The 25,899-nt window shown below is 40.9% G+C and overlaps 1 protein-coding gene across 4 annotated transcripts in view; it reads left to right on the forward strand.

Moving 5' to 3' along the window:
• Positions 1-21,362, forward strand: part of WIPF1 (WAS/WASL interacting protein family member 1) — a 73,704-nt gene extending 52,342 nt beyond the window's left edge. For all 4 annotated transcript variants that reach the window (XM_042472940.1, XM_042472932.1, XM_042472959.1 and 1 more), the window contains 7 exons: positions 3,518-3,605; positions 9,123-9,252; positions 9,797-9,982; positions 12,713-13,486; positions 14,776-14,994; positions 16,904-17,017; positions 19,926-21,362. In XM_042472940.1, coding sequence (XP_042328874.1) covers positions 3,555-3,605; positions 9,123-9,252; positions 9,797-9,982; positions 12,713-13,486; positions 14,776-14,994; positions 16,904-17,017; positions 19,926-19,981 — 1,530 coding nt within the window. In that variant the 5' untranslated portion in view covers positions 3,518-3,554 and the 3' untranslated portion in view covers positions 19,982-21,362. The remainder of the gene's footprint in view (positions 1-3,517; positions 3,606-9,122; positions 9,253-9,796; positions 9,983-12,712; positions 13,487-14,775; positions 14,995-16,903; positions 17,018-19,925) is intronic.
• The last annotated feature ends 4,537 nt before the right edge of the window (positions 21,363-25,899 follow it).

Genomic DNA, 25,899 nt, shown 5'->3' on the forward strand with positions numbered 1-25,899 from the left:
CCAGTCCAGACACTACTTTGAGTAGCACTGACCTAGACTATGTTTTATTTATATCACACACACACACTCCAGCATTCTGCTTCCTAGTACAGTTAATGCGCTTGCTCTGATCCAAGACATTTCGCTGAAGCAAAGGAACAAAATACCACTGTTTCCACTCCCCTGTTTCCACTCCTATCAGCCTCTTTCTGCCCAGAACTTGGAAATCTGCTTTTTTTAAAAAGTCATTAACTGTGTTACATTCCCACCTGATTGTCATTGTACATGTTATAGTAATGTATTCATTATATTGCTTTTGGAAAGAAAAAAATCATCTTAAAACATAAGGAAATGGCCTGTTTTTTTAAAAAAAACTCCTTAAGTAATAAAATGTAACTGATAAATATTACTAACAGTAGTTACATGAAAAATTAAGCAGCAGCTATTTTATTTTTGCAAAAAGTACCTCAATAAAGTCTCCCTATTAACTACTCATAATGTGTCACTCTCAAGCTGTTAAATCTCAACAAGGTCTCTTGTACCCACCCCAGCCATGAGATTGCTCCACCTTTTGTGCAAGTTAAACCTCCCTTTCTTTCTTGTTTTAAGAAAGTAAGTTCAGCAGCTTCTTACATTACTTTGGGACATACAGTTACCGATATTTATGTCATCTTAAAAGGCATTAGTATCTAGTACGGAGATGCATAGGCATCCATGTCGTCACCCACTTCTTGAAATGATGTGATGTCTGCTCCTGCTTCCAGAATATTGGCTTGCATACGTGTTCATTGAAAATGAAAATAGGCCAGCTTTCTCATGCTGTATGTTTGCACATCGGGAAGGCATGAAAATACACATAAGTGTCTTCAATGTCTGAAATTGTTAATACTGTTGGCTCTGAGTTTTAGGCCATCAGATTCTTACAAGTAATGATACAGTAGAATTCAAGGAGATAACCATGTTAGTCTGGATCAGCATGAAGCACCTGAGATTAACTGAGAGAAAGAAGTTGGTAGCATAAGCTTTTGTATGGCCTGAGCAGAGGAAGGGGATAAACCAGCTTACCTCTGGAGTTTCCTGAGTTGCAGGGAGAACCTGATGACTACACCGCCACCTCCCACAATGGGTTAAACACTGACAGGCAGTTCACACTCCCCCCCCCCCCTTTTGTCTGCAAGAATGGACTCGTCAAAACATGGCATTCGCAGGTACAAGCTCTGCCATGCTATTATTTTTTCCTGTTCCACTGCAAATGCATTTGCACAAGTACACAAACATAGCATGTGCACAAGCACACACACAAAAACAGCAGTCACCAATTGCATCCCTCGCACTGCCCACCTGCCAACCTATTTGACGCCGCATGCAATCAGCCAATCAATCACACAAGCAATTGACTGCCTAAATGGCACATTGATGCACCCAGTGACATATTGGCATATCATGATCATGGAGCCCCCCCTCCCCATACATGTCCCCTTTCCCCATTTTTCCCTATTGCCTCTGTTGGACTGGCCAGTTTGTTAATATAATTATTAAATCCATTGTATTGTTGGTGAGATCCTGGGTTGGTCATCATTCCACTTGATGGGGTTTGCAATGGGTTGAAGGTACGATGAGTCGACAGTGCAGCTTGACCACTGTCTGTGTCAGTTTAATTAGAAATCCATTATCTGCTGGCAAAACCCCTGACCCTGGGTGGTTTTCAATTGCATTTTGCTGGGTCTTGATTTTAGTCTTTTTCAACACTGGTATCCAAACTTTGTTCACTTTAAGGATTTCTTCTTTCCTATTGAAGTTGTCCAGGTGTTTGTGGATTTCAATGGCTTCCCTGTGCATTCTGACCTGATAGATGTTGGCATGGTCCAGAATTTCAGTGTTTTCAAATAGCATTTTATGCCCAGGATGGTTTATAACATATTCTGCTACTGCTACTTTTCTGGCTGACCAGTGTCTCTCATGTCCCTTGATTCGTGTTTGAACACTGCATTTGGTGGTCCCAATGTAGTTATGTCCGCAGTTGCATGGTATGCAATAAACTCCTGCAGCTGTGAGAGGGTCTCTCCTGTTCTTTGCTAAGCGCAGCATTTGATGGATTTTCTTGCTCTTCTGGCTTCTTTTGCAATACTAAGAGAAAAGGTGTCAAGTAAACCCCATTTTGATTATTGCATTTAATTAAGAATCTTCTTATTGTTTGTAAATCAGTTGGAGGTTGTGTTTCCTCACCAGTTTCCCTATTCTGTCTGTGACTCCTTTGATGTATGGTAAAAATACCTTCCCTTTGAATGGTTTGTCTTCATTCTTCTGGGTTTTTGTGGGTCTGGCAGCCCTTCTGATGTCTGAGCTGGACTAACCATTAGCCTGTAGAGCCCAGTCCAGGTGCTTCAATTCATCTTCCAAGAAGCTGGATTCACAGATCCATTTTGCCCGGTCTACCAGTGTTTTTATTGTACTTCTTTTTTGTCCTGGGTGATGGTTGGAATTCTTGTGCAGGTATCTGTCCATGTGTGCAAGTTTTCTGTATACTGTGTGGCTCAAACGTTGATTCAGTTTGCAGATGAACAGGACATCCAAGAATGGCAATGTTCCTTCCTTTTCTTTTTCCATCGTGAATTGGATGTTTGAGTGGATGTTGTACAAATCTTTCAGAAACACAGCCAGATCTTCTTCTCTATGGCCCCAAATGGTAAAAGTGACATCCACATATTGGAACCATGTTTTGGGCTTTTTTGGTGCTGTTTCCAGGGCTTGCTTTTCAAAGTGTTCCAAGTGAAAGTTTGCTATCACAGGGCTGAGAGGGCTTCACATGGCTACTCCACAAAAACGTATTTTAAAAAGGAGCTGCAATAGCACTGGTGGTTCTCCAGCCCCTTCCCCCATTTCCACACTGGGGTGTAATCCACACACCAGAGCGACAGTCTAAACTATCCAGCTGAAACCAAAGCAAACTAGGCATTATTTTGCTTCAGTGTTTAGTTCTGGAGTGTTCGCCACTTGTATTGTTTAAACAGGTGGGTTTCAAAATGGGTGAAACGGTGTCTTATCACTTGTGTGGACAGCCTTGTAGACTTCTATGTCATCACATCACATTGCAGTAGCAAAACAAAGGGTTGGGCTATTAAACCTTACTAAACCCTTCATTTAATTTCATTTTAATCTCACCATTCTTTGGAGGAAGACGTAGTGGAATACACTCATCCCTTGCATAAATTCACCCTCAATGCTATAAGGTAATTAGACTGCGAGTTAAAGGCTGACCTGAGGGTACCAAATGCATACTATGTCTGAATTAGGATTTTAAACCCAGGGTTTCTGTACTGGAAAAAGTATAATGGACACAGTCTCTCTTAAAACTGTGCCATGTTTTTATTCTGTTATTCTTATTTCATTTCTGTTTATTAGCAATAGTATTATTATCACTGTCTATGTTACTGTTTAGGAATGGTGGAGCTATAATAGGTATACCCTTCCTCTCAGTACAGAACATGGCTTGAATTTTTGAAAAGTTACCTATGGTGCTGGTGGTGTTTCCCAACAGATTTCCCAGTGGCTGAAGAGTGATTCAAGCTTAGACCATGCCTGTCCCTCCTCCTCCAGCACCTCCACCTCCACCAACCTTTGCTGTGGTAAGTTTCAGTTCTTAATTTTACATCACTCTGAACCATTGCCTGGGTTTGCCAGATGGACATGAAGTTTCTTTTAGGCTACAGTGCATAGTCTCTACACAGACTTGGATGTTTTGTGGCACACCTTAATGGCAAAGCACCTGCAGAAGGTCTCAGGTTCAATCCCCAACCTCTCCAGGTAGTTCTTGAGAAAGGCCCTTCCTGGAGCCTTGGAGGGCCGCTGCCTGACAAAGTTAAAAACTCTGGGCTAAGTGAACCAGTGGTCAGACTGAGTTTAAGTGAGCTTTCTATGGTACTTTCTCCAAGTGGGAGCTGGAAAACATGAGACAACCCCTATCAAGGGGTGCCACAGCAAAGCCACACACTTTCCTTGTGTTTCCATTAAAGCATGCACAGAGAACCAAGACAACTAAGCAGGCTGTCAACAAATCTTCATGACTTGCAAGTCAGCTGCTGCTTAAGCTGTCCTGTGCCATTTTGTTTTGAGCTATGGGGACTCTTAAAAAGGACAGCCCACTGTGCTTTTACACTCAAACAATAATGTACTCTTAGGGCCCATTCACACTTCATGATTATAGCGCTGGGATTTCACTTCAGCTGCCACTACTGCACCCTGTGGAATCTTCCTGGGCCTTGTAGTTTGGGGGCACCAGAGGAACTCTCTGGCTGAGGACTCCATACTGACAATCTCAGGCTTCCATAGGATGTTGCCATGATGGTTAAAGTGGAATCATAGCACTATAACTGTGCAGTGTGAAGAAACCCTTAAGAGCTACAGTACATTATCACCTTCTTTTCATAACCAGCTCAGGTAGTGAGTGCTAATCCAGATCCAGTGAGAAGCAAGAAGGCATAAGTCAGCATGTTTGTAAGGTTTGCAGAAGTTTATATAAAAAGGAACTCTTTAAAATATATAATAGATTAAAAGAAAAAGGAAAGCCCAAAGTGCTCCAGTAAGGACTGTGCACACTCAGGACTTTAGAAAAGCAGAATTTTAACAGGATAAGAGGTCTTTGGCTGGTATTTACCACACAGCATTGTGTCTGTCCTGCTGCTGGTTTGCTTTCCATTTGTTTTAATTGAGGGGAAAACGCACCAATAGGCTGTCAATCCCGTTGCTATTCCATTCATGTGATAGGTCCCTTCTGCTGCAGTTCAGCTTCACAGACAATCGTGTGGTGTGATTCTGCTCCCCTTCACCACTCGATCTCAGATGCCAATACCTTCTCGAAGCCAGCTCCTGGTTGCACATTAACACTGCAGCCAGCTTCAAGAGTCTGTTAGCAGTCGCAATCACTTGTCCTCCTCCAAATGTGCACACAGCAGCCCCACACTTCGGTGGGAAGAAGGAGTGATCCCAGCCACCTACACCTTCCTGAGGCAGTGCAGAACATGTGTCTATGGATCACCAAAGTGTTATCATGAGGAAAAGTGTGATAAGAAATTATGTCTAATGAGTATGCTTCCATTCTTAAACTAGGGTGATTGCAGTGGGATAATAACTACTACAACAACAACAGTGTTTATTTATAATGCCCTTTTCACCAAAGGGTGGTACATTAGAATACATACAAAGAAAAACGAACAGCAGTCAGGTGTGATGAAGTCCTTAGTGAAGAGTAGCAAATGGAAAATAATGGTTCATGAGGTGGATAAGAAACTGGAATGCCCTGGTTGGAGGAAATGTTTGTCTGGAACCTTGCAACCTTTGTAGAGGAAAAAGATGTGGCAACATTTGGTCAATCCAGCCCTGTTCACTCCTTTTTCTTTAGCAAAAAAATACAAAAATATATTAGAAGATATTGCAAATCCTCATAATCTTTTTGTCTACTCTGGAACCTTTTAAAGAAACGTGCTCATTACATTCTGAGAAGCCTTAACATAAACTGAGCACAGCTTTTTAAATTATTTTGTTTTCTACTCATAACCTACATGAGTATGGTTTATTATGAGGCTTCGGAGGAGAAAAAGGAAAAATCTAACACAGAAACCGAACACATGACTCCCCTGTGGAGGAGAATATGCTTATTTAGTGGAATCTTGAATGAGTATGAGTCAGCTTTTGGAACATCTGGGGAAATTTAAGCTACTTCATGTTATCCATACAAAATATTTTCTTATGTTTGCTAAGCTTTTATAAAGCTTTTGTCTCTGTCACCAAAAGGCAACTCATTCTTTTTGTACCAGCACACAGCAGATTTTAAGTACTGTTTGCAGGAGTCTGTAAAATTGGAAATGGTTCTGTAGGATTTGAAGTGCTAGATCAAAATTCTTCTTCAGTTGGTTTTAATTTTTAGAAAGCATTATAATCAACAATTTTGTTCCCTTACAAATAAATTCAGGAAATCCTGTGTTAGGATGAAGGAAGTGTTAGCCTCTAGAAAATGTGTTTCTCTCTGCCCACTTGAGTTTGTGTGTGTTTCCAAAATAGCAAATTAAAAGAAGTGTCTCTTCCTTTTCAACTTACTTATGAACGAACTCATTTTTTAATCTTCTGTTTAAAACAAAAGCAGGCATTCAAGACTGCTTCACACTCCTAGCTCCCTAGGCATTCTGAAACATGTTTGAAAGTCCTGACTTACCCATCTTCTTGCAGTGTGCTTGCCACATGTTTAGGAAATGCAGCATCTCCTCTTCACACTTCAGGAGATTTAACTGCAGAAAAAGGTAGTGTAACAGCCAGGGTAGCCACAGCAGATGTGGCTTCTCTGTGAGGAAAATAGAGCATTGACTTCCCTGTTTTTTAAGAGAGATGGATTTCTCTTCCTAACACATTCCAGAGCCAGGACAGACAAAAATGCAGGTGAAGCAAAATCCTGCAGTCCTCTTGTAGTGCCATGCCATCTAAACCTGTAGATAAGAGAGGATGAAGCCCATTCCAGAATTGGTGTGAGGTTTGATGGGGCCATCAGAGAGGTATTCATCCAGATTCCCTGCACCAAGGCCTGGTAGGCCATCCCAGTAAGCTTACTAAGAAAAGAAATATAGCGAAAAGGAGTTTGGCTACCTCACTGGATATACATTGGCCATACTATGATCTGGCAAGTGCATGGAAATTAAAGCTGAGTCTTTCTAGATATTGCAGGACTCAAATTATTTTCATTTAACTTTCAGAAATGTTAATTATATGTCATTTAAGTCCCTAAAATGTGAGACAACAAACTGAACATAGGCCCCATTCCCATTAGCTCATTTGCCCTGGGTAGATCCGGTCCTGACTTGCTGAGCCGGTACCGAATCTCCCTGGAAAGAAGTTCCCACTACCTTTTACCTTGATCAATGCAATTTGCCCCTCTGAAGTTCACATTTGCAGTACTGCTTTAAAATGGAACCTCCTTTGTTATCAATCAAATTCATTTCTGCTTTCGTCAAAGGTGACATATCCTACAGCCATTGGGCAATGGAATGGGTGCTTCCTCCCTCTTTAAAAAAAACACTGGTGGCAGCATTCGCATATTCTGTCAACTTGTGAGCATGTGTTGTGTGCCTTCAGGTCGTTTCAGATTCCCTCCCCTTGGCATCCTCTGTTTTCCCTTTGTTTCTCATCCCAGAATGCAATCTCTCCTTCTCTCCTCTTTTGCATCCTCTGTTTTCCCTTCATTTCCCACACATATATAGCACAAGCATTCACACATTGTATCAATTTGCCAAATTGAAAAGGAAACATATGTAGCACAAGCATTCACATATTCTGTCTCTCACACACACACACAATTTTTTTTTTAAAAATGCCACTTGCAAAGTGACATGCCATGCCAGCAGCAAGCAAATGAAAGGGAAATGTAGCACAAGCATACACATTCTATCAATATGTTTCAACCTGTAGCACAAGCATTCGCATAATCTGTCAAAAATAAAAATTACAAAAAACAAAAAAAGAGAGAGAGAGAAAGCTGCCTGCGAGAGGGAGGCATGTTCCACCCTCTTCCCTCCCGCTGACCTAAATCCCTCCCCTGAACTTGACCCGATCATGACCGGGGCCAAGTTCACATTTGCTGGCAGCAGGGAAGAAACAGGTTTTCCAAAAAGAAACAGGAATTAATCCACTTTCAGAAAATCCGCTCTAAGGGGGATTTACCCTGGATCTGGTGTGCAAGACCCTGATCCTGATGTGTTTAAATGAATTTTGTATTTAGATTTGGGTCCCATCTCCAGGATGTCTCATTTTGTATGTATTGTACTGTATTGGAATATAGGTATTCCAAAATAAAAAAAACCCAAAATCAAAAACATCCCCGGTCCCAAGCATTTTGGATAAAGGAGAATGGCTTTCCCCCTCCTCCTTTGTTGGCAATCTTGAGTCTCCCCCTGGAAAAAAGGTGGGATATAATTTTGAGGGTATTTGGCAAGGTTTAGTAACTTTTTTCAGTTGCTAAAACTGTGCAAATCTTCTTTGTCTGTGAATAAGTACTTGTGTTATCTAAGGGGTAACAGCTGAGTCCAGATGCAACTCAATCAACTTCATTACAATGGACCCTTACAGACTGGCCAAAATAAAGCTGCTTCGAGTCAGTTTGGAGGTATGCTCTTTCAATGATGCATGCATCCTAAGAGGCCGGAAGCCACACCAAAGCCATGCTCCAGTCCTAAGGGCTAGAGCACAGATTTGGCACAGCTTCTGGACTCTTAGGACGCATGCATCGTTGAAACAGCATACCTCCAAAGTGACCCGAAGCAGCTTTATTTTGGCCTGTCTGTATGGGACCAATATTTCCCAAAATCTCACTGTAATTCAATAAAAGCTCCAAATATGGAAAAATGCCTCTTTTTTAACATTTGGCTTATCAACAAGTTGTTATCAAGCACCTTCTGGCACTAGAGGCAATCATCATGTGATAAACAAGGACTGGGAAATAAATTTGTAACTAAATTCTGGTTCCTGTGTGAATGGAAACATGACTCATTAAGTTTTGCCAGAGCTTGAAAACTGTATTTTTTCCCCATTGTACATTCCACAATCCCTCCCAGGGATATATTCCTATATCATCATCATTAGCTGTGCTGGTGAGAAGATTCTGAGTGCTACAGTCTTTAAAAAGTAACCTTTTCAACTTGATGCAAGTCACTTTCCATCATTTCGTTGACAAAAAACGTGCCCTTCTATCTCTTGTCTCTGGCTGTGTGTCTCAGGGGAAGTTCATTTGCACTGGCAAGCTATCTTTTGTGAAAATTTGCCTACCATGATAGACCTTCACTGAAAAAATCTTCTAAGAGGAACTGGTAGGAACTCCTGGTGGAATGCAGTTGGGAAACATTGGCTGGGAAGGAAAACATCAAATCCCAGAATTCCATAGCATTGAGCCATTGCAGTTAAAGTGGTGTGAAATTGCATTAAATTCCTCTGTGGATGCAGCCTAAATGCTCTGTTTGTCCCACCCCCCCACCCACCTCCATGCAATAAATGATGTACTTTTTCAATAAGAAGGAAATCAATTCCTATGTTGTGTTTCAAGCATAAATTGTGATTAGGTTCTTCTGTTCTTCTTTTAACTAATAAGTAGTCCAATTATTTTGCAGGCAAATACAGACAAACCTTCCTTAAACAAATCAGAACAAGCAGGTCGGAATGCTCTTCTTTCAGATATTACCAAAGGGAAAAAACTTAAGAAAGCTGTTACCAATGATAGAAGTGCCCCAGTCATTGATAGTAAGTATATTTGTTTATCATTTCACAGGTTATCAATACCAAATTCTATTGAAGAACTCCTATTCAACTAGTTAGACTTCTTGCAGTTGTGACGTGTAGTGTTGCTAGTTTTTATGAATAGAAAGATGGGGCTCATTAACATTTTGGTCAAACTGGTGGGCCTGTTGCTGTTGTTGGGGGGCACTGGGAATTGTACTCAGAAAATGTAAATTTTCTAAGCTCCATGTGTTTGTCTGCATATAAAGATTTCAATAGTCATGGCTTATTTTAGACCACTGATGAGGAACCTCTCCTTTCCAGATGCTGATAAACTACTGCTCCCATCATCTACCACTTTAGGCTATCCTGGCCTGTGGCTGACAGGCACTGAAATCTAACTCTGCCTGGAAGGCCATAATGTTCCTTTATTCTGTTTTGCTAAGGTCAACTTCTGTTTGAGTCCTGAAGGGCCATGATTTAATTTAAAACAAGTAGAAGTAGGCTACACATTATTTTGTGATTTAGGAATGGTGTTTTAATACTTTTTCTTTCCCTGTCTCTGCAGAACCTAAAGGATCGGGCAGTGGAGGGAGTGGCAGTGGCTTCACCAGCGGTGGTGGCGGTGGTGGCAGCGGTGGTGGTGGTGGTCTTGGTGGCGGCAGCAATAGTTATGGTGGAGGTGGTCCTCCTGGCTTGGGAGGTCTTTTCCAAGCAGGAATGCCAAAACTTAGATCAACAAGCAGGGATAATGGTAAGGAAGGTGTGGCTGGTTTTGTCAAGAAGGAGATAGTCTGTGAGGTACAGAGCATGACATTCACAGTCTTTACTGTTCAACAAGCTTAAAAGATTAAAAGGTCAAGAAAATGTGCTGGTCATTTTTGAATGAGCAAGACTCTTTGCTTATTGAACTTCGTTGTTGGGAGAGCGCTGTGTGATTGGGAGAGTTTCAGGATGAGACACCTCTTTAGGACACACAATCAGGGAGGATAACTTGTGCTTCCCATCCCCAGATGTTGACATCAGCCATTACCATTTGGTTGGCTGGCTAGGGCTGTGATGAGAGTCTTGGTTGAACAATATTTGGAGGGCCACAGATTGCCCACTTATGATGTACATTTACACATAAGTCATTGCACACCCACATCAGGCAGGTGGCCCTAGATTCGTACTTCTCACCTTATCCTGTCTGACACCATTACCATCCTTCACTCACCATTCCCTTAGCAAGCCCAGGACCATAACCATAGAAACATAAGGTGACATAGTTTCCCATAATGCTGCTTCAGCCAAACATAACAGTCAAATGTAAACTGCAGCAGACATCCATTAAGACAAAATTTCTAACAAATCTTTTTTCTCCTCACCAAACTTCGTATTCTTCTATTTCCCTACAAGTTGTTTCTTGGCCAAAATCACATTTAAGGTTCTTTGTCTTTCAACAGCTCTAGTCTACTCATTTTAGATAGTCTATTTTATCATACTACTATCTATGCAGCATTCCCAGAAATTTTGGAGCTGGGGTTGCGGGAACAATCATTTTGGAAAAACAAATGAAAAAAATGTGATATTAACACGCTTTGCAGATTAAAAGATTTACAAACATCAAATGTATTATGTATAATTTTATTTTGTATAAGCTTACCATTTTTGCCATGTTAAAAGAACAGTTTATTCAGATAATAATTACAAATTGAACTTCCTTTTTGATTTTGAGAAAAATAGAAGCTCAGGGCAGAGATGCTAGCAGAAAGCCACAGAGATTCTTATAAGCCTCAAGGGAAGGAAGGCAGTGACAAATCGCATCTGAACAAATCTTGCCAAGAAAACCCCATGATAGGTTTGCCTTAGAGACACCATAAATCGGAAATGACTTGAAGGCACACAACAACAAATTCTCTATAGCATCAAGCAGGCTTAAAACACTCATTTCCATTTGAAAAAGCTGTGGAAATTAAGCCAAGACCAGGAATTGCAGTTATCAGATACTGTGTATTTTCTTCCTGTTATATCTTATCTTAAACATTTTATTCATCATTCTAAAAAAATTCACTGATGTATTTTCCCAAGTTTTCTGGGAGAAAACATCTTTAGAAAAAGACTGGAATGTTGTTGTTGTTTTTTAGAATGTTTCCATTTCCCCACTGGATCTTAACATCTCTAATCCCAGGATTTTTCATTGCACTAAGGGCGCTAGACATGACTTCATTCCCTTTTCCCTACACAGTTATCTTCTAAAATAGGTTAGATTGCCTTGCCCAATTCACCCACAAAACTACACATCTGACCAAATGTTTGAACTCTGTTTCCTTCAGTCTCACGTCCAGCACTCTAGCCATTATACTATAATGTCTATACTGACTTGTAAAGAGTGTACCTATATTAACAGAGAAAACACAGTACGTACAATGTATTGGTGACATGCCATTTCAATCCTCTCTGTGATGTTTTCATGTGACACTTTTTATCATGCTGGTATCATTTTTGTAGGACTGATATGCCCACAGAGCAGAGGCATTTTCTATTTTATTCAAGCAAGAAACTTGTGTATCACTATTCAGGAAGAAGGCAGAAAATAACCTCAAATGGCTGGCAATTTAAAATAAAAACATTAAAAGTATATATAAGAATAGCAGATTAGAGAGGTTTGTAGAAGGTTTAACAATATGCCCTCTATGTCTTAAGCTGCTGTGGTGCTGGGATAAATTTGTGAACCAGATAATCTGTCCAGCTTTCCCCAACCTGGGACCCTCCAGAACTACAATTCCCATTGCCCCCATCCAGTACTGTCATTAGCAACACTGTCTTGGGTATTTTTGGAGCTGTGGTCCAATGCATCTGAAAGATGCTAAATACATTGTATTTGGGGCTGGAGAATCTGAGGCAGTACAATTTTGTACATTCTTGATTGCAGACATTTTCCGCAAGGCCTTGAATGTAGTAGTGCTTTTAAAACACATGCAGTGATCTTTCAGCCAGTGTTGATATAACACAGTCTTTAAGAACTGGTATTATCTGTTGTGTCACAGGCTATTTATGGATCTCCCCTTAATCTCACAGCACTTAACGCATCAGTTTCTCTGTGAGGCTGCCTCTTCTAGAGGAATTCTAGTAACAGGCTGAACATACATTCCTCCCTTTTCCTCACATATATGATATTAAATCTGAGCTGTTTTTTGCAAGGTTAACAGTCAGGCAGAGAATATGCAACAGAGGATTCAGTACCTGCTCAAATCAAGATAGTGAGAGAGCTAGCATGAGGAAAATGGAGCATCCTGCACATATGCCCTGAAAACTCTTACAAAAGATTATCTGTGAGTTTTCTAAAGGAGGGCTGCAGTCTCAAGAGACTTCCTTAGTCTAACTATTCATATTGACATAAATGTTCACATGTTTTGGATGACATCCCCAGTAATTTACCAATAGCCCTGGCAATATTCTTCCTCCACCCCTGTATAACCAACCAATTTCTTTACTTTCTCAGATTCTGCAGGAAACAGGGCTCCAGTATTTCCACCAGGAGGACGAGCAACATCTGCCAAGCCCTTCTCACCCCCTGGTGGCATAGGCCGCTTTCCAGGCCCTTCTCCCAGCCAAAGAACTCCAGCTCTGGAACCACAGAGAAGCCGAATGCCTCCCCCAAGACCCGATGCTGGGTCCAGACCAGACACAGGTGCCCCTCCTGTGCCAAATACTCCACGTCCTGTCCCATCAAGTCTGTACAACCGAGGAGCTCCTCCTGTGCCAGGAGCAAGCAGGCAAGCCAGTTTGGGGATTACACCCTCACCTTTCCCAGGAAACAGATTTGGAGGATCCATGCGCCAGGCATCGCCAAGCATCCCTGCTTCTTCTTCTTCTTCTTCCTCAAACAGGCCTCCTCTTCCTCCTGCGCCAGGCAGGCCAACAGAAGATAAGCCACCTCCACCACTGCCCCCAACAGGAAACAGGCCTTCTCTGAACAGAGAACCTTCCCTGCCCCCTCCTCCACCTCAGAACAACAAGCCTCCAATACCTTCAACGCCTCGGCCATCCTTTGGGTCTCCAGTCCCTCCTCCTCTGCCGCCCAGTAGGCCAGGCCCACCTCCAGTTCCACCCATGTCTGGTGGAAACGATGAAATGCCACGTCTTCCTCAAAGAAATATATCATTAGCCTCTTCTGCTGCACCAAGTCTGCCCAGTTCTGGTCGGTCTGGGCCTCTACCACCTCCACCAGGTGAGAGGCCACCACCACCTGTGAGAGACCCACCCAGTAGATCAGGTAAGGTTCCTTAGCATTCTTTTGGCAAAAGCCTCATTTTGACAAATCCCACAAAATGTTCTTTTTGATTGATGGCTTTAACCCCTAATGGCTCTGGTCAAAGGGCTGCATTACTTGAATTGTTAAATTCTGGAGTGGGACTTGACTTCCCAGCAGAGGACAGCCAGTGGTTTCTGTATTTCACGTGACGTTTATGTCACAGTTGAATTGCCAAGTAATAAGTCTGTCTAGTAAATAATGTTTTATTCTCTCTGTCAATGACTCCTGAAAGCCACATGCTATGTCACTGTCATCATGTCTTCCATGGTGACCATCAATAAGAAGTGCCCACCATGGTTATATTTGTAAATATAAAATGATTGCTAAAAAGAATTGTTTATAGTGACTTCCCTTAATGAAAACATGCCTGAGATTTATTTAAAGGCAAAACTATTTTGAGGAATCCTGATTTATACATCTTACTTGGCCAAGTACAGAGGACACTGATAATGGAAAGTTGATTACCTATATTTGGCTTTTTTTCTTCCAAAAATAACCAGAAATTTTCCATTATCACTAGAATGTGATATAAGAAAAAAAAATACAGCGAAGAAAAGAGTCAGGGTGGGGATAAGTGTGGTGTAATATAAATACTGGTTTAATTTTAATAGTTTTATATTGACAAAACATAATTTTTGACTAGTGTTTCTCATGTGGGACACATTGCTTTGATACACAGCCATTTTAGTGTGTTTTGTCTAAATATAAGTCTATCTAAATTTGGGTGGGCAACTTTGTTTCCCTAAATATTGGAGAGCAACACCCAGCAGGCCTCACCATTAGCTATACTAGGAAAGGTTGCTGGAAATATTTCTTTATTTGTTTTAAAAAAGCATTTGGAGAACCACTTGTTGTCCACCCATATTAAATAGATCTTATTGTAGTAACCATTTTTGAGAGATTATGCATGTACAGAGGATTAATTAGCACTGATGCAATCCAGTACAGATAGTTTCCCATGGAAATGCTGAGAGAGAAGATCAAATGGAGCAGAACAAAGAGCCTTCTTTTTAGCTGGAAGAAATCCCAGAGAGAAGTAAAGAGCTGATATGGAGAAATGACAAATGGTTTCAAGTGGCTCTCATATTTTGATCTGTTTGCATATGACATGCTTGAGTCTGTTTGGTCAAGAAGTCAAGTTGTTGCTTTCCACATTAGAAAGATGGAACCCAGATTGGAAATTCTAAAATAATGTGTGCTGTGCTAGAAGTACAATAACCTTGTTCAGTTCTTTATTCACTTGTGTTTAGGATCCCTTCCTCCCCCACCGCCACCAATAAGCAGAAATGGTAGCACTTCACGGGCACTGCCTGCTACTCCACTGCTTCCTTCCAGAGGGGGATTTGATAAACACAGAAGTGGACCAGTTCCTCCACTTCCTCCTGATCGGCCTGGTTCTGGAGCTCCACCACCACCACCACCACCCTCATCAGCCATGCGAAATGGCTTCCAGGATTCTTCCTGTGAGGGTGAGTTGGTAATAGCTATGCTTGAGTATTATTTGGCCACTTGGAATAGGAAGGTTTCCAAAATTCCATGCTTTCAATAAAATGTCTGCAAGAGTTTTTCTGTGCGGGGGTTCTTACACAAGGGAGGAAAGACAAGTGGTTTGGCTTCTATACATTTTGGCCTACAGCTCTGTCCACCCGATCAGTGGGAAGAAACTGTTGAGGGAGGTTGTTATCCAAATCCTCTGGAGCACCAAGAGTTCCCCACTCTGAGGAACAGGGAAAGAGTTCTCCATACATATGGGACTTGCAGTTCTCATTCTACAACCACTGTCCCATCATGTACTGTTCAAAGAGGGCTGATTACGTTCAAAAACAGAGAACAACTGGGGGTATCAGACTTAAAAAGAGATATTTATATAGGAATTGTGGGTTTGGTGTGACTCTTTTTTTAATATGAGATTTTAATACTCCTCATTCCCCCCTCGCCCCCAAAATCTGAAAGGTTTTCTGAATGAAGCACTGCTTAGTCTTTCAGTGCTATTCCATTCAGTCTTAGAATCTGTTTTACAATTTCAGAAATGCAATTTTAGAATTGCCTTACACATTTGAACCAGTTTTTAAAATGTTCTGATCCCACAACATCAGAAATGGAGAAAAATGATGTTTCAGACTCACAGACTCTTTATTTTAGGAATGAAATTTTACTTATCAGTTACCTTCACCTTGCACAGGCAAATATTTCAAGAGACGCTCTGTCTGTGCACTTAGAACCAATGATGTTATGACAGAGTGAGGCTACAAGGATGATACTAAGGCAATATAAACTTTTACTCTGTTGCTAATGTCTTAATACACTTCTATGAACAGTGCCTGATGACAAGCTCTATTGTTAAATGGGTGGGATGAATGAAGAGATGAAGGGAATTTGACAATTCTTTCAGCACAACATGCAACTCTGTTAATATGAAAAGCACGAACTGTTCAGAAGTGAATGAAGAATGTTGTGTTCTCTTTTGGAACAACTTAAAAGCAACATATTCCTCCTGCCCTGAAAAGAGAGAGATTCCAACCCATACTTAATAGTAATAGTACCATCCTGTGCATGTTTATGGAAAAGTGAGCCCTCTCTGTTCAAGAGGGCTTTCTCCAAGAAGGTATGCATACTCTCAAGGAACTGTTCTTATGATTGATGTATCTAATATAGACACATTTTTCATTATTTAAATACACAGCTACAGATACATAAAAACATGCACACAAAGAAAAGCCAGCATTATTGTGTCCAATACATTGTTTATATGTAACTGCTTTTTCAGATATTGTTCAAGAAGTTATCCAGTACTGTACTTCCTTATGCAAAAGTTTTGCTCAGTTGTTTGAGAGATGCTCAACAGCTGCTCATGTACAGATCTGCCCCTCTGACCTACTTAGCTATTGCGATGCACCAGAAGAGCTCCCCTACACTACCATCTAGCTGGCAACTTACCCTTCCCTACAGTCCCACGTATACACTGGTGGATCTTTAAGCTCCACCAGTTTCAAATGGGAGTCACAAAGACAATAATTCCCTAAACCAGTAATTGGAGAAAGTGGTTGATAGTGATGAGGAAGAAGGAAGAGGAACAAAACCATCTGCACTGTGAGGTTGTGTTGGCAAGTGCCATTTGGAAAATCTCCACCTGACAATTCTATTGAGAACTGGATGACATTGAGGGCTTGGCCACATATCATCCAACCCACAGAGGGCCCTGAGTTATCCTGAGTACAATTTCTGTCTGTTATGCTCAGTGATTGAAATAATTGTACATTTGCAATTCTATTTGAATATCCCTAGATGAGTATATTGATGGAAGTTCCTATTTCATATGTCCCATCTAACACAGAGTTATAGGGGTTTTAAAATGGTTGTTGTTCTTGTGTTCTCTAGATGAGTGGGAAAGCCGCTTTTCCTTCCATCCTCTGTCTGACTTGCCACCTCCAGAGCCTTATGTGCCCATGAACAAAAGCTATCCCAGCAAACTGGCAAGGAATGATAACAGAAGTAAGTAGTATCTCATTTGTACTTTGTTCACAATTGCTGCAATGAAAATATGTGAAGGCCTTTCGCCTTTGATCACTCAATTCACAATGAAGGCTGAGGATGGCAGTGGCTGTTAAATGGTGACCCTGAATAATAAGACAAGAGAAGGATACCCATGGATCCTGCTGAAATGGCTTTAGTTCCAGCATTGCTGTTCCTCCTGGCAGCTTATCTTAATGGGCAAACTGCACATGGAGCAGTGGGCCATTTTCCAAGTGAGCCACACCAGTCAATTTTAGTTAACCCAAAATTATGCAATGTCACTTCCAGCTACAATTTTGGCTGATTTGAGGTGGCTGGGGAGAATCGGAGGCCTCTGGAAGAAGCAAGCTGCCTCATTTTCAGGTGGTGTTGGCAGCCTGAGGGGCAGTTTGGGAACAAGAAATTGCCCAAAAGATCTCCCCCCCCCTTTTTTTTTTTTTTTTAAATGAGGGAGGTCAGGATTTTTGAGGGCTTAAGCAAGCACACTTAGAGGTCCCAAGGGCTGTGTATGGTCCATGGCTGGCACTTTGCCCACTTGATCTAGGGGAAGGTTGCCACCATGTGAGAAGCAGCCCTATGTGAACCCAGTACTGTACTTCATGTTTAGAATGACGACGTGCCAGACAGGGAAAGAAAGCTTGTGAGAGGACTGAAGGCTCAGGGAAAAGCAACCAGTAGCTCCCTTTTTCTCTCCTGTCCAAAATCTGCAGGAGACACAGTGTATCACTGTATAACACTGTCCACAGTGGGGTTTTTTTTTAAAATCTCAGGTACACTCTGTGTCAACAAGGAAGACAATTGTCTTCATTGTGGTCCACTAACTTGAAAATGAGAGAACCAGTGTGGCATAGTAGTTTGAAGGTTGAACTAGAACATTGGGAGATCAGGGTTTGAATCCCAGCTTGACCACGGAAATCTGCTGGGTGACCTTGGACAAGTGAAACTCTCTCAGCCTTAGAGGAAGGCCATGGTAACCCCCCTCTGAACAAATTCTGCCAAGAAAACCTTATGATAGGGTTGCTATAAGTCAGAAAGTCACACAACAACAATTTGAAAATGGCCTCCCCATGGATGTGCAAATAGTTTTGACACTTACAAGTGTTTCAACACCAGCACAAAATGTTTTAGCCTGTCAATGCATTTTAATTAACTGATTCAGTCTTTGTGGTTGTTGTCATTGCTCTCCTCTGACTTATCAACTTTGGGTTTTTTTTAAAATAGCTTTCAATTGCTTTGGCAGGGGAAACCTTAGGGCTATTAAAGGAACAGAATAAAACATTAAAACGTCCCCTTAGAATGACTCTCAAAATGCCTTTAAAAGGAACATTTGAAAATAGTATATTACAATGTCTTCAGAGATGGTTTGGAAACTTCAGCTAGTGCAGGATGTTTATCTGTGTGTCCCCCTCAGGTTGCCTGTCAACTTGTGATGCCCCTATTAATTTTATAGGTTTTTCTTAGGCAAGGAATATTCAGAGGTGGTTTTGTCAGTGCTTCCTCTGAAATGTAGTCCACAGCATCTGGTATTCATTGGTGGTCTTCCATCCACATACTAACCTGAGCTGACTCTGCTTAACTTCCAAGATCAGACAGGATCTGGTGCCTTTAGGGCATTTAGGCCAGCTAGTGCAGATATGATGGGAGATTAAGTTGTTGTGCTGATTATTGCTATCCTGTTTTGGTTTATTTATTTTAGTGTGGACAACTGCACATGGGGCAAAGGGGTCTGCCTGGCGGGCCACACCTGCACATATCAACATGCCCAGAGCAGTGTCACTTCCAACTGCCATTCCGATTGATTTGCAGTCAATTTTTTTTTAATTTTGGGGGTGGCGTAGTGGGGGGTTAGGGGAAGCAAGCTGCTGCATTTTCAAGTGATTTTGGCATCTTTGGAGCAGTTTTTTGCCAAAAAATGCTCCTCGGATTGGCAAAAAAAAAAAACTCTAAAAATAAATTGGCAGCTCTGGGGGCTTTCCATGGTTTTGTGGCAGTTTCAAGGGTTACACTGCCTGATTTAAATTGCCCATGCCTGGTTTTTGTGTGTGCACATGTGTATTTTGGCCAGAATCTGAGAGAAAGACCAGAGTGGCAGTCTTGATAAATGCTGTGAAGCATATCAAAAGTACCGCTTTTGAAACACAGAAGTTTATCTCTGAAATGCCTTTGAAGGCCTAAACCAAAGCTTGATACATTTCAGAATAAAACCCTAAAATGGTTTCAATATTTAAAACTGCAGAGAGGGTAACAATATAATTTGGGTTACGCCTGCAGAATATCAGTGTTATAATTTAACATACCATACATTTTCATTGTAATTAAGCTGGAAGCAGATGGTATTTCCCCTCTTCCCAGAACTTGAAAGCAGCATGACAGAAGTATAATTCCTCAGATGATGCATGTCTTTGCTTACCTCCCTCCCTCCCCCCTCCCTTTGACAACAGTGCTCACTAATAGATCAAGGGTGTCAGTTACTGTTGTAGTACGAGGGCAGTAACATCTTGAAATCTGGTGAACATTGGTAGTGGTGGGAGTGGTAGTGGGAAGACGAGGGTTCTGTGCTGCTTGAAAAGCCTGCAAACTCATTTGCCCTGTGATCATACTAGTATCAAAAATGAATGTCTGTATTATTGAGAAATGATAACTGCCTACAAGTTTCAAAATAAGCAAGTAAGTAATTCTGGAGGCCTCTCAAACCATCATAGTCTTAAGTTTTTCCCAGTCACATATTAGCCAAGATTTAAAACATTTCTGTTTTCCTAATTCATGTAGTGTTAATAGAAGTGTGTTTCAGTTAAATGTGCTGGAACCATTTTAGATGGTTAACTGGTGCACAAACTTCCAGGATTTAAAACATTTAAAGAGTTACTGTGAGGTCTTTCTCTTTTAGGTGGATCCAGCCGTAGAGAAAGAGGCGCTCCCCCACTTCCACCTATACCGAGGTGAAACTGGTTTCCGCTCTCCTTCAGGATGACAATTTTAAAACTTTTCTTAAACATCTCTATGCATCTGGTGTTTTCAGAAGGCTTCTTCCTCTCCTTCAGCACTTTTGAACACAGATTCCACCTCCAACTCAGTTTTCAGATCCAGCCAGCAGAATCCACATCAATGTATTTCTCCTTAATCTCTTTGAATTCAACTAGACTTGAAGTGCTTGCTTTCTTAGTTTATTAAATAATAGATGTGTTTAGGCTAGTCTCCATTATGTGGAATTAGCTTGTAGTGGTATCAGTGGAGATTGCTTCCAATAAGGTGCTTTAGAGCTAGGCAAGGATATATTGTTACCTATAAATCTGTTTTGAAAGACATATTGGTGGCCATACATATCACACATGGGATGAAATTTTGTTGGTTGGTCCTAATTATAGTAGTCCATTGAAACAACTACTGAATGGCTAGTCAACATGATTCAATGGATCTGCTCTCGTTGAGGTTAACAATAGAATGTCTCTTCCTATTCATAGTCATAGTCCATGAGAGCAAGGGTGCCAGCTAGTGTTGTAGTGAAGGGGCAGTTAATGTTTTAAGGAGCTCAAGTCCTCCTGAAGCATAACTTCTTTGGGAGTACCTCCCATTGGTAAACCGCTGCATATTTCTATGTGAAAATTCTGTACTAAATTTGCCTTCTGGGTATAGTTTCAAACAGTGATCTGTATGATATTATTGATCAAGCTGAATCAGTGAATTTGACTATTGAAAACCTATGAGGCACAATAGTCCACCTTGGCAATAATTGCACAACAATCTACATTGTGTTTGTAATAATTTTAGCCCTCCAGAGACCAGCTCTGCCTCCAATTGCTGTAACACTGGTAGCAGTTTTCACAAGTCCACAGAAATTTCCCATGCACTTGTCCAGGGTAACATGCACATCAGCCTGCAAGCCATGTTGGGCGGAAAAAGAAGTCTTGTGGCAGCTTTAGTATTAACCAGCTTATTTTAGAATAAGCCTATGCACTGCTTAAATCTGAAAAAGCAGACTATAGTCCATGAAACCTTAAAATTGAAACAAATGGCATAGTCTTAAAAGAAGACACCTTTCTCATTTGCGATTAAACCAGACAAACATGGCTATCTGAAAATCGCTAAACTGTATGTGGGGGAACTGCATACATAGTTAGATGCTGCATGCGCAGTTCCCTTCCTCACTCCCCATCAAAGCTCAAGAGTAGGTCATTACAAATAATGAATTACTCATATGATTAGCTCCCCTTTGTAAGAATTAAATATAATAAATATGGAAAGGGATCTTGTAGAACTTTTGAGACCAACTGAAAGAAAGAAGCTGGTAACATGAACATGCGTAGACTTAAGTTTACTTCTTCAGATCTGTATCTGAGGAAGTGGGCTCAAGTCTAGGAAAACTCATGCTACCAGGTTCTTTCTTTCAGTTAGTCTCAAAGGTGCTAGAAGATCTATTTGCATACTGATTTTCTAGACTAACACACTTGTATCTGTGAAGTAAAATGAAATTATATTAACAATGCAAGTTAATGAAGGATAAATCCACGCCTTTAGTAGTGTAACTGCAACAGTTTAGCAACTGGTATCATTATGGTATATAGCCACACTAATGATGGCAGAAGAATATTACATGGCTCAAGGCTGACTTGTGTTATGTCTCATGCTGCTGCATTCAGATTTTTTTTAGGGCAAAAACTGCCAGACGATACATGGTTTAGTTACTTTTCAGAAACAAAATAGCCAAACATTATTATTTAAAATGTACCTATCATGGTACGTACTTCTGGACCTATACCTGTAATTATTTTTTAAAAAGTAACCTTTCATGCTCTGCTTCCAGTTAGGGCAGCTAGGTTAGTACATGCAGAGCCGCCACATAAAAAAAGTCTAATTTTTTTCTGGTGTCCATTTCAGGAGTGGTGCTGGAGTTTGGTTTGACTTTCTCCTGCTCCCTCTTCAAACCCAACAGCTGGATTTCTTTTTTAAGGACTTTGTGTGAACCCCTGGCAACTGCACATGCGCTTCTTTGGATTAGGGTGCTAAAATGTAACAGTATTAAAGTGTCATTGTCATCTTGATGATTGAACTTAAATTTTGCTAATATACTCTTTTCCCTCTGGGATATGCATTATTCCACAGTTCCTCATTTATTATGTAATTCTGTGGATTACTGTGAAGCACTCTACTTTTGAACTATGCAAGACAAATATTCAAACGTGAGTTAGTGTACTTATGAAACAAAGGCACGCTTATATGAATCACTGTGGCTTTCTGCTACATCTCTGCCCTGAGCTTCTATTTTTCTCACGGTACAGATGAAGCTGTTTTAATGATGGATGCTTTTTTATTTGGCTCTTGGGTGTTAAAGACATTATTTTCCTGCCTGTTGTGTGTAGCATCTGTTAACCAGGCATCCAGATACAAGCAGGAAATATCGGACGGCAGGACACATTCCATTGACCTGTTACAAGCGTTCACTTAGTTTTCCATACGGGTGCAAAACAGCTGCCCAACATATGAGTTCTGATCTTGTTGTAACAGTTAATTACTATCACAGGATTTGCCTCACCTGGAAAGCTGTTAGAAAGGTCTTCTGGGTTTTGCTGTGGTGTGAGGATTGGGAGTGGGGGAATTGTGACAGGTGGTAAATGCATTTTATCATTTTACAATTAATTCACTTGCTGACTGATATGGATACCAGGTGAGAAAAAAACAGGACCCTTGAGAGAACTATGACTGTAGACGGGAACACACCTGAAGAATGGAATGGCTGCTTATAAGGAAGGAAAATCTGGCCATTGCTTTCAAGGATGTCCCCTGTATTGACTGCCACATTCCTATGCAAATGGGGACAACAGAATAACCTTGACGGTGAGGTCATAAAGCAAGGAAGAAGTGGGAAAGTTGAAGATTCCAGATGCATAATGAAGTATTATCCAAAATTGAATTGTGAAGGGACAGTTTTTAGTCAGGTGCACAAGAAAAGATAATATATTGCATGAGAAGTTGCTATAACATATCTTTATGTCGGGGAAAACTCTGAAAAGGAATTCATAAATATTCCTAATGGTGCTTTGTGTGAGTGGCCTTATTGGTCAGAATTGCACTTAGCTTTAGACTCAAACCTCTCAAGTCATCCCATCAGTGGTAAAGCAAGATGGAGCTTAGTATGTAGAGAAGGTAAGAAAACATAGCTTTGAATTTTCACTATCTGTGTACAAAAATATACTGTATATAACAAAAGTTTTAATGCCTGGGGGGGATAACAAAAAAAAATACTTGTATGGGTCTAATGATGAGGTGCATTCAACAAGGCCACTCTTGTCAGAGAATTCTTACTGACTGATACATTCAGGGATCCAAAGTTTCCATCCAGAAAGGATGTTGTTACAAGATGAGAGCTCATTTGAAGGGCTTTTGCACAGACATTGAGTAGCAATATGTTGCAGTACCTTTCAGGGTCAAGCATTGTCTACAATCATAATGGAATTTTTCCATGAACTGTTGCTCTTTCCTATATACTTCACAACTTGACGTTTTAGCAGTGTTAATTGTTCCAATTTCTGTCAAGCTCCCCTTCTATGTATGTAAGATGTTTTATAAAAATTCTGCAGGATGTAAAAGATTGTATTGTTGCTTATATTTTGTTGCTGAAATGGGAACATTTAAATTTTTTGAACAACAAACTAAGTACAAATTAAGTTATACAATGATTTTTCAAATGCTCCAGAAGCTGTGCATTTTCCATAAATTACTTAAGGTCCAATTCTCTCCTTTAGATAACACATAAAGATGGCAGAGAGGAATTCTGAAGGTCACATTGGTGATAGTGTTTCTGTTGGATAGATGCAGTGATTCTCAAACATTGGTCCTCCAGGTGTTGAACTTCAGCTCCCAGAATCCCAGAACATCAGATGAACTGGCTGGGACTTTTGGGAGCTGAAGTCCAAAACTCCTGGAGGATCAAAGTTTGGGAACCACTAGACTAGAGCAAGGCTGGAGTTATGTCCCTTCAGATGATGATAGATTCCAGTTGTCATCACCCCTGCAAGACTGGTCAAGGGTGAGAGATGAGGCGGAAGATGGTTTTCCTGCCCTTGATGTCAACTTACAAAATTTGAGTAGCCCATCAAACCTTAAAGGTAGATATGTTAGACACATAAAAACTGATATATAGCTGAAACGTTCTCATAGTATAATTCATTCATGTTGCTGCCATGGGATTAGCCCTTGGAATAAAGTCACAGGGCAGTATGCTTCAACTAGTCATCTGACCTTTTGACATGGAAAACAAGAACAAGCAAGTATGAAGAGTCAGGTGTACGTATAAAGGGCAGTCAAAAAATGGAAGGAAGGAGCAGGCATGGCCAGCCATCATGCTCTGGGATTTAAAAAATTGCACTGTGAATGGTGGGGCATTTTCTGGCTCCAATGAGCATTTCAACAAATTTAGGGGCATAAAAATACAGTGCGCCCGCGCCATACGCGGGCGTGCCATACGCAGCCTTGAGCATACACGCTCAAGCCGCGGGGCGTGCGCAGGGCGGAAGGGGCGGCGCATCCCATTCAATTGAATGGGTGCTTGTACCCCGTGCATGCCCACGCACGCACAAGCCCCATTGTTTCCAATGGGGCTCGAGCATAGGTGGAATTCGCCTTACGCGGTGGGATTCGGAACGGATCCCCGCGTAAGGTGAGGACGCACTGTACTTCATGTCCAAAGGGTGCTTGTGTGCACAGAATCAACTCTGTTCTGCCCAAACATAACCAGAAAAAAATAGAGGGTGGAATGAAAGTAAAATGGAAATACAGATAAGATTTTCTCGTATTGTGGGTTATTTCCTGACCCCAGTGAATTCCAGCATCTCCCAAGTGGAAGAAAATGTTTATTTCCTTCCAATAGCACCATCCTACTAACAACTATATCATGTTATGTCTGTTGCACTGTCCCATAGTTCACCACGTACTGGCATGAATTCCCCCCCCCCCCAATATATTTCACTAGTTGGGACAAAAAAGTATGTCAGTGGCAAAAATCAAGATATATAAAATCATAGAATCGTAGAGTTGGAAGAGACCGCAAGGGCCATGCAGTCCAACCCCCTGCCATGCAGGAACTCTCAATCAAAGCATCCCCGAGAGATGGCCATCCAGCCCCTGTTTGAAGACCTTTAAGAAAGGAGACTCCACTACTCTCTGAGGGAGTGTGTTCCACTGTCGAACAGCCCTTACTGTCAGGTATATATTTGGACACCTTTTTTGTTCCAACCATTTTTTTTTCTTTGTAGAAAATATCTGTATGTGGCAAATGGCTGAAGTTTGGGGAAATTGTTTACAAATGTGCTGGTAACAACATTGGAAAAGGCCTACTCCCTGGGTTTAGTTCTATGTGAATTCTGCCACAAAAATGTTTCTGGGTAGTTGAAATATCCTAGCCCAGTTTGTAAGAGTTAAAACCTGCCATTGTTTTATAAATAACACCTATTCCTGTGGTATTCAGAAACTCTGAGGTTCAACTTCTGTTTTATGCTGTCAACAAACTGTACCATTGTCATATAAATTCCTGAAATTTCAACCAAAGCCTTAGCATCTAGAACTGTGGCCTTCAGTGAGGGAAGCAATCAAACTAGAGCTTCCATCTTCCTCAGAAGGTGACATTTTAGCACTTTCTCTCCTATAGGAATCTTCCTCAAAGTGTGTATTGTTAAATATTATAGGAAAATATTTCAAAGAAACAGATAATAGGATGCACTTGGACATAATATCTCTTTCACCATATATATATATATATATATATATATATATATATATATATATTTAAAGCACAGCATTTTTAAGTTTAACATATTGTCGTATGATAGGTGTTTTAGATTAAGTATTTATTTGACTATGCACAATAA

The sequence above is a fragment of the Sceloporus undulatus genome, chromosome 1, assembly GCF_019175285.1.
Source record: "Sceloporus undulatus isolate JIND9_A2432 ecotype Alabama chromosome 1, SceUnd_v1.1, whole genome shotgun sequence".
Classification (NCBI taxonomy): domain Eukaryota; kingdom Metazoa; phylum Chordata; class Lepidosauria; order Squamata; family Phrynosomatidae; genus Sceloporus; species Sceloporus undulatus.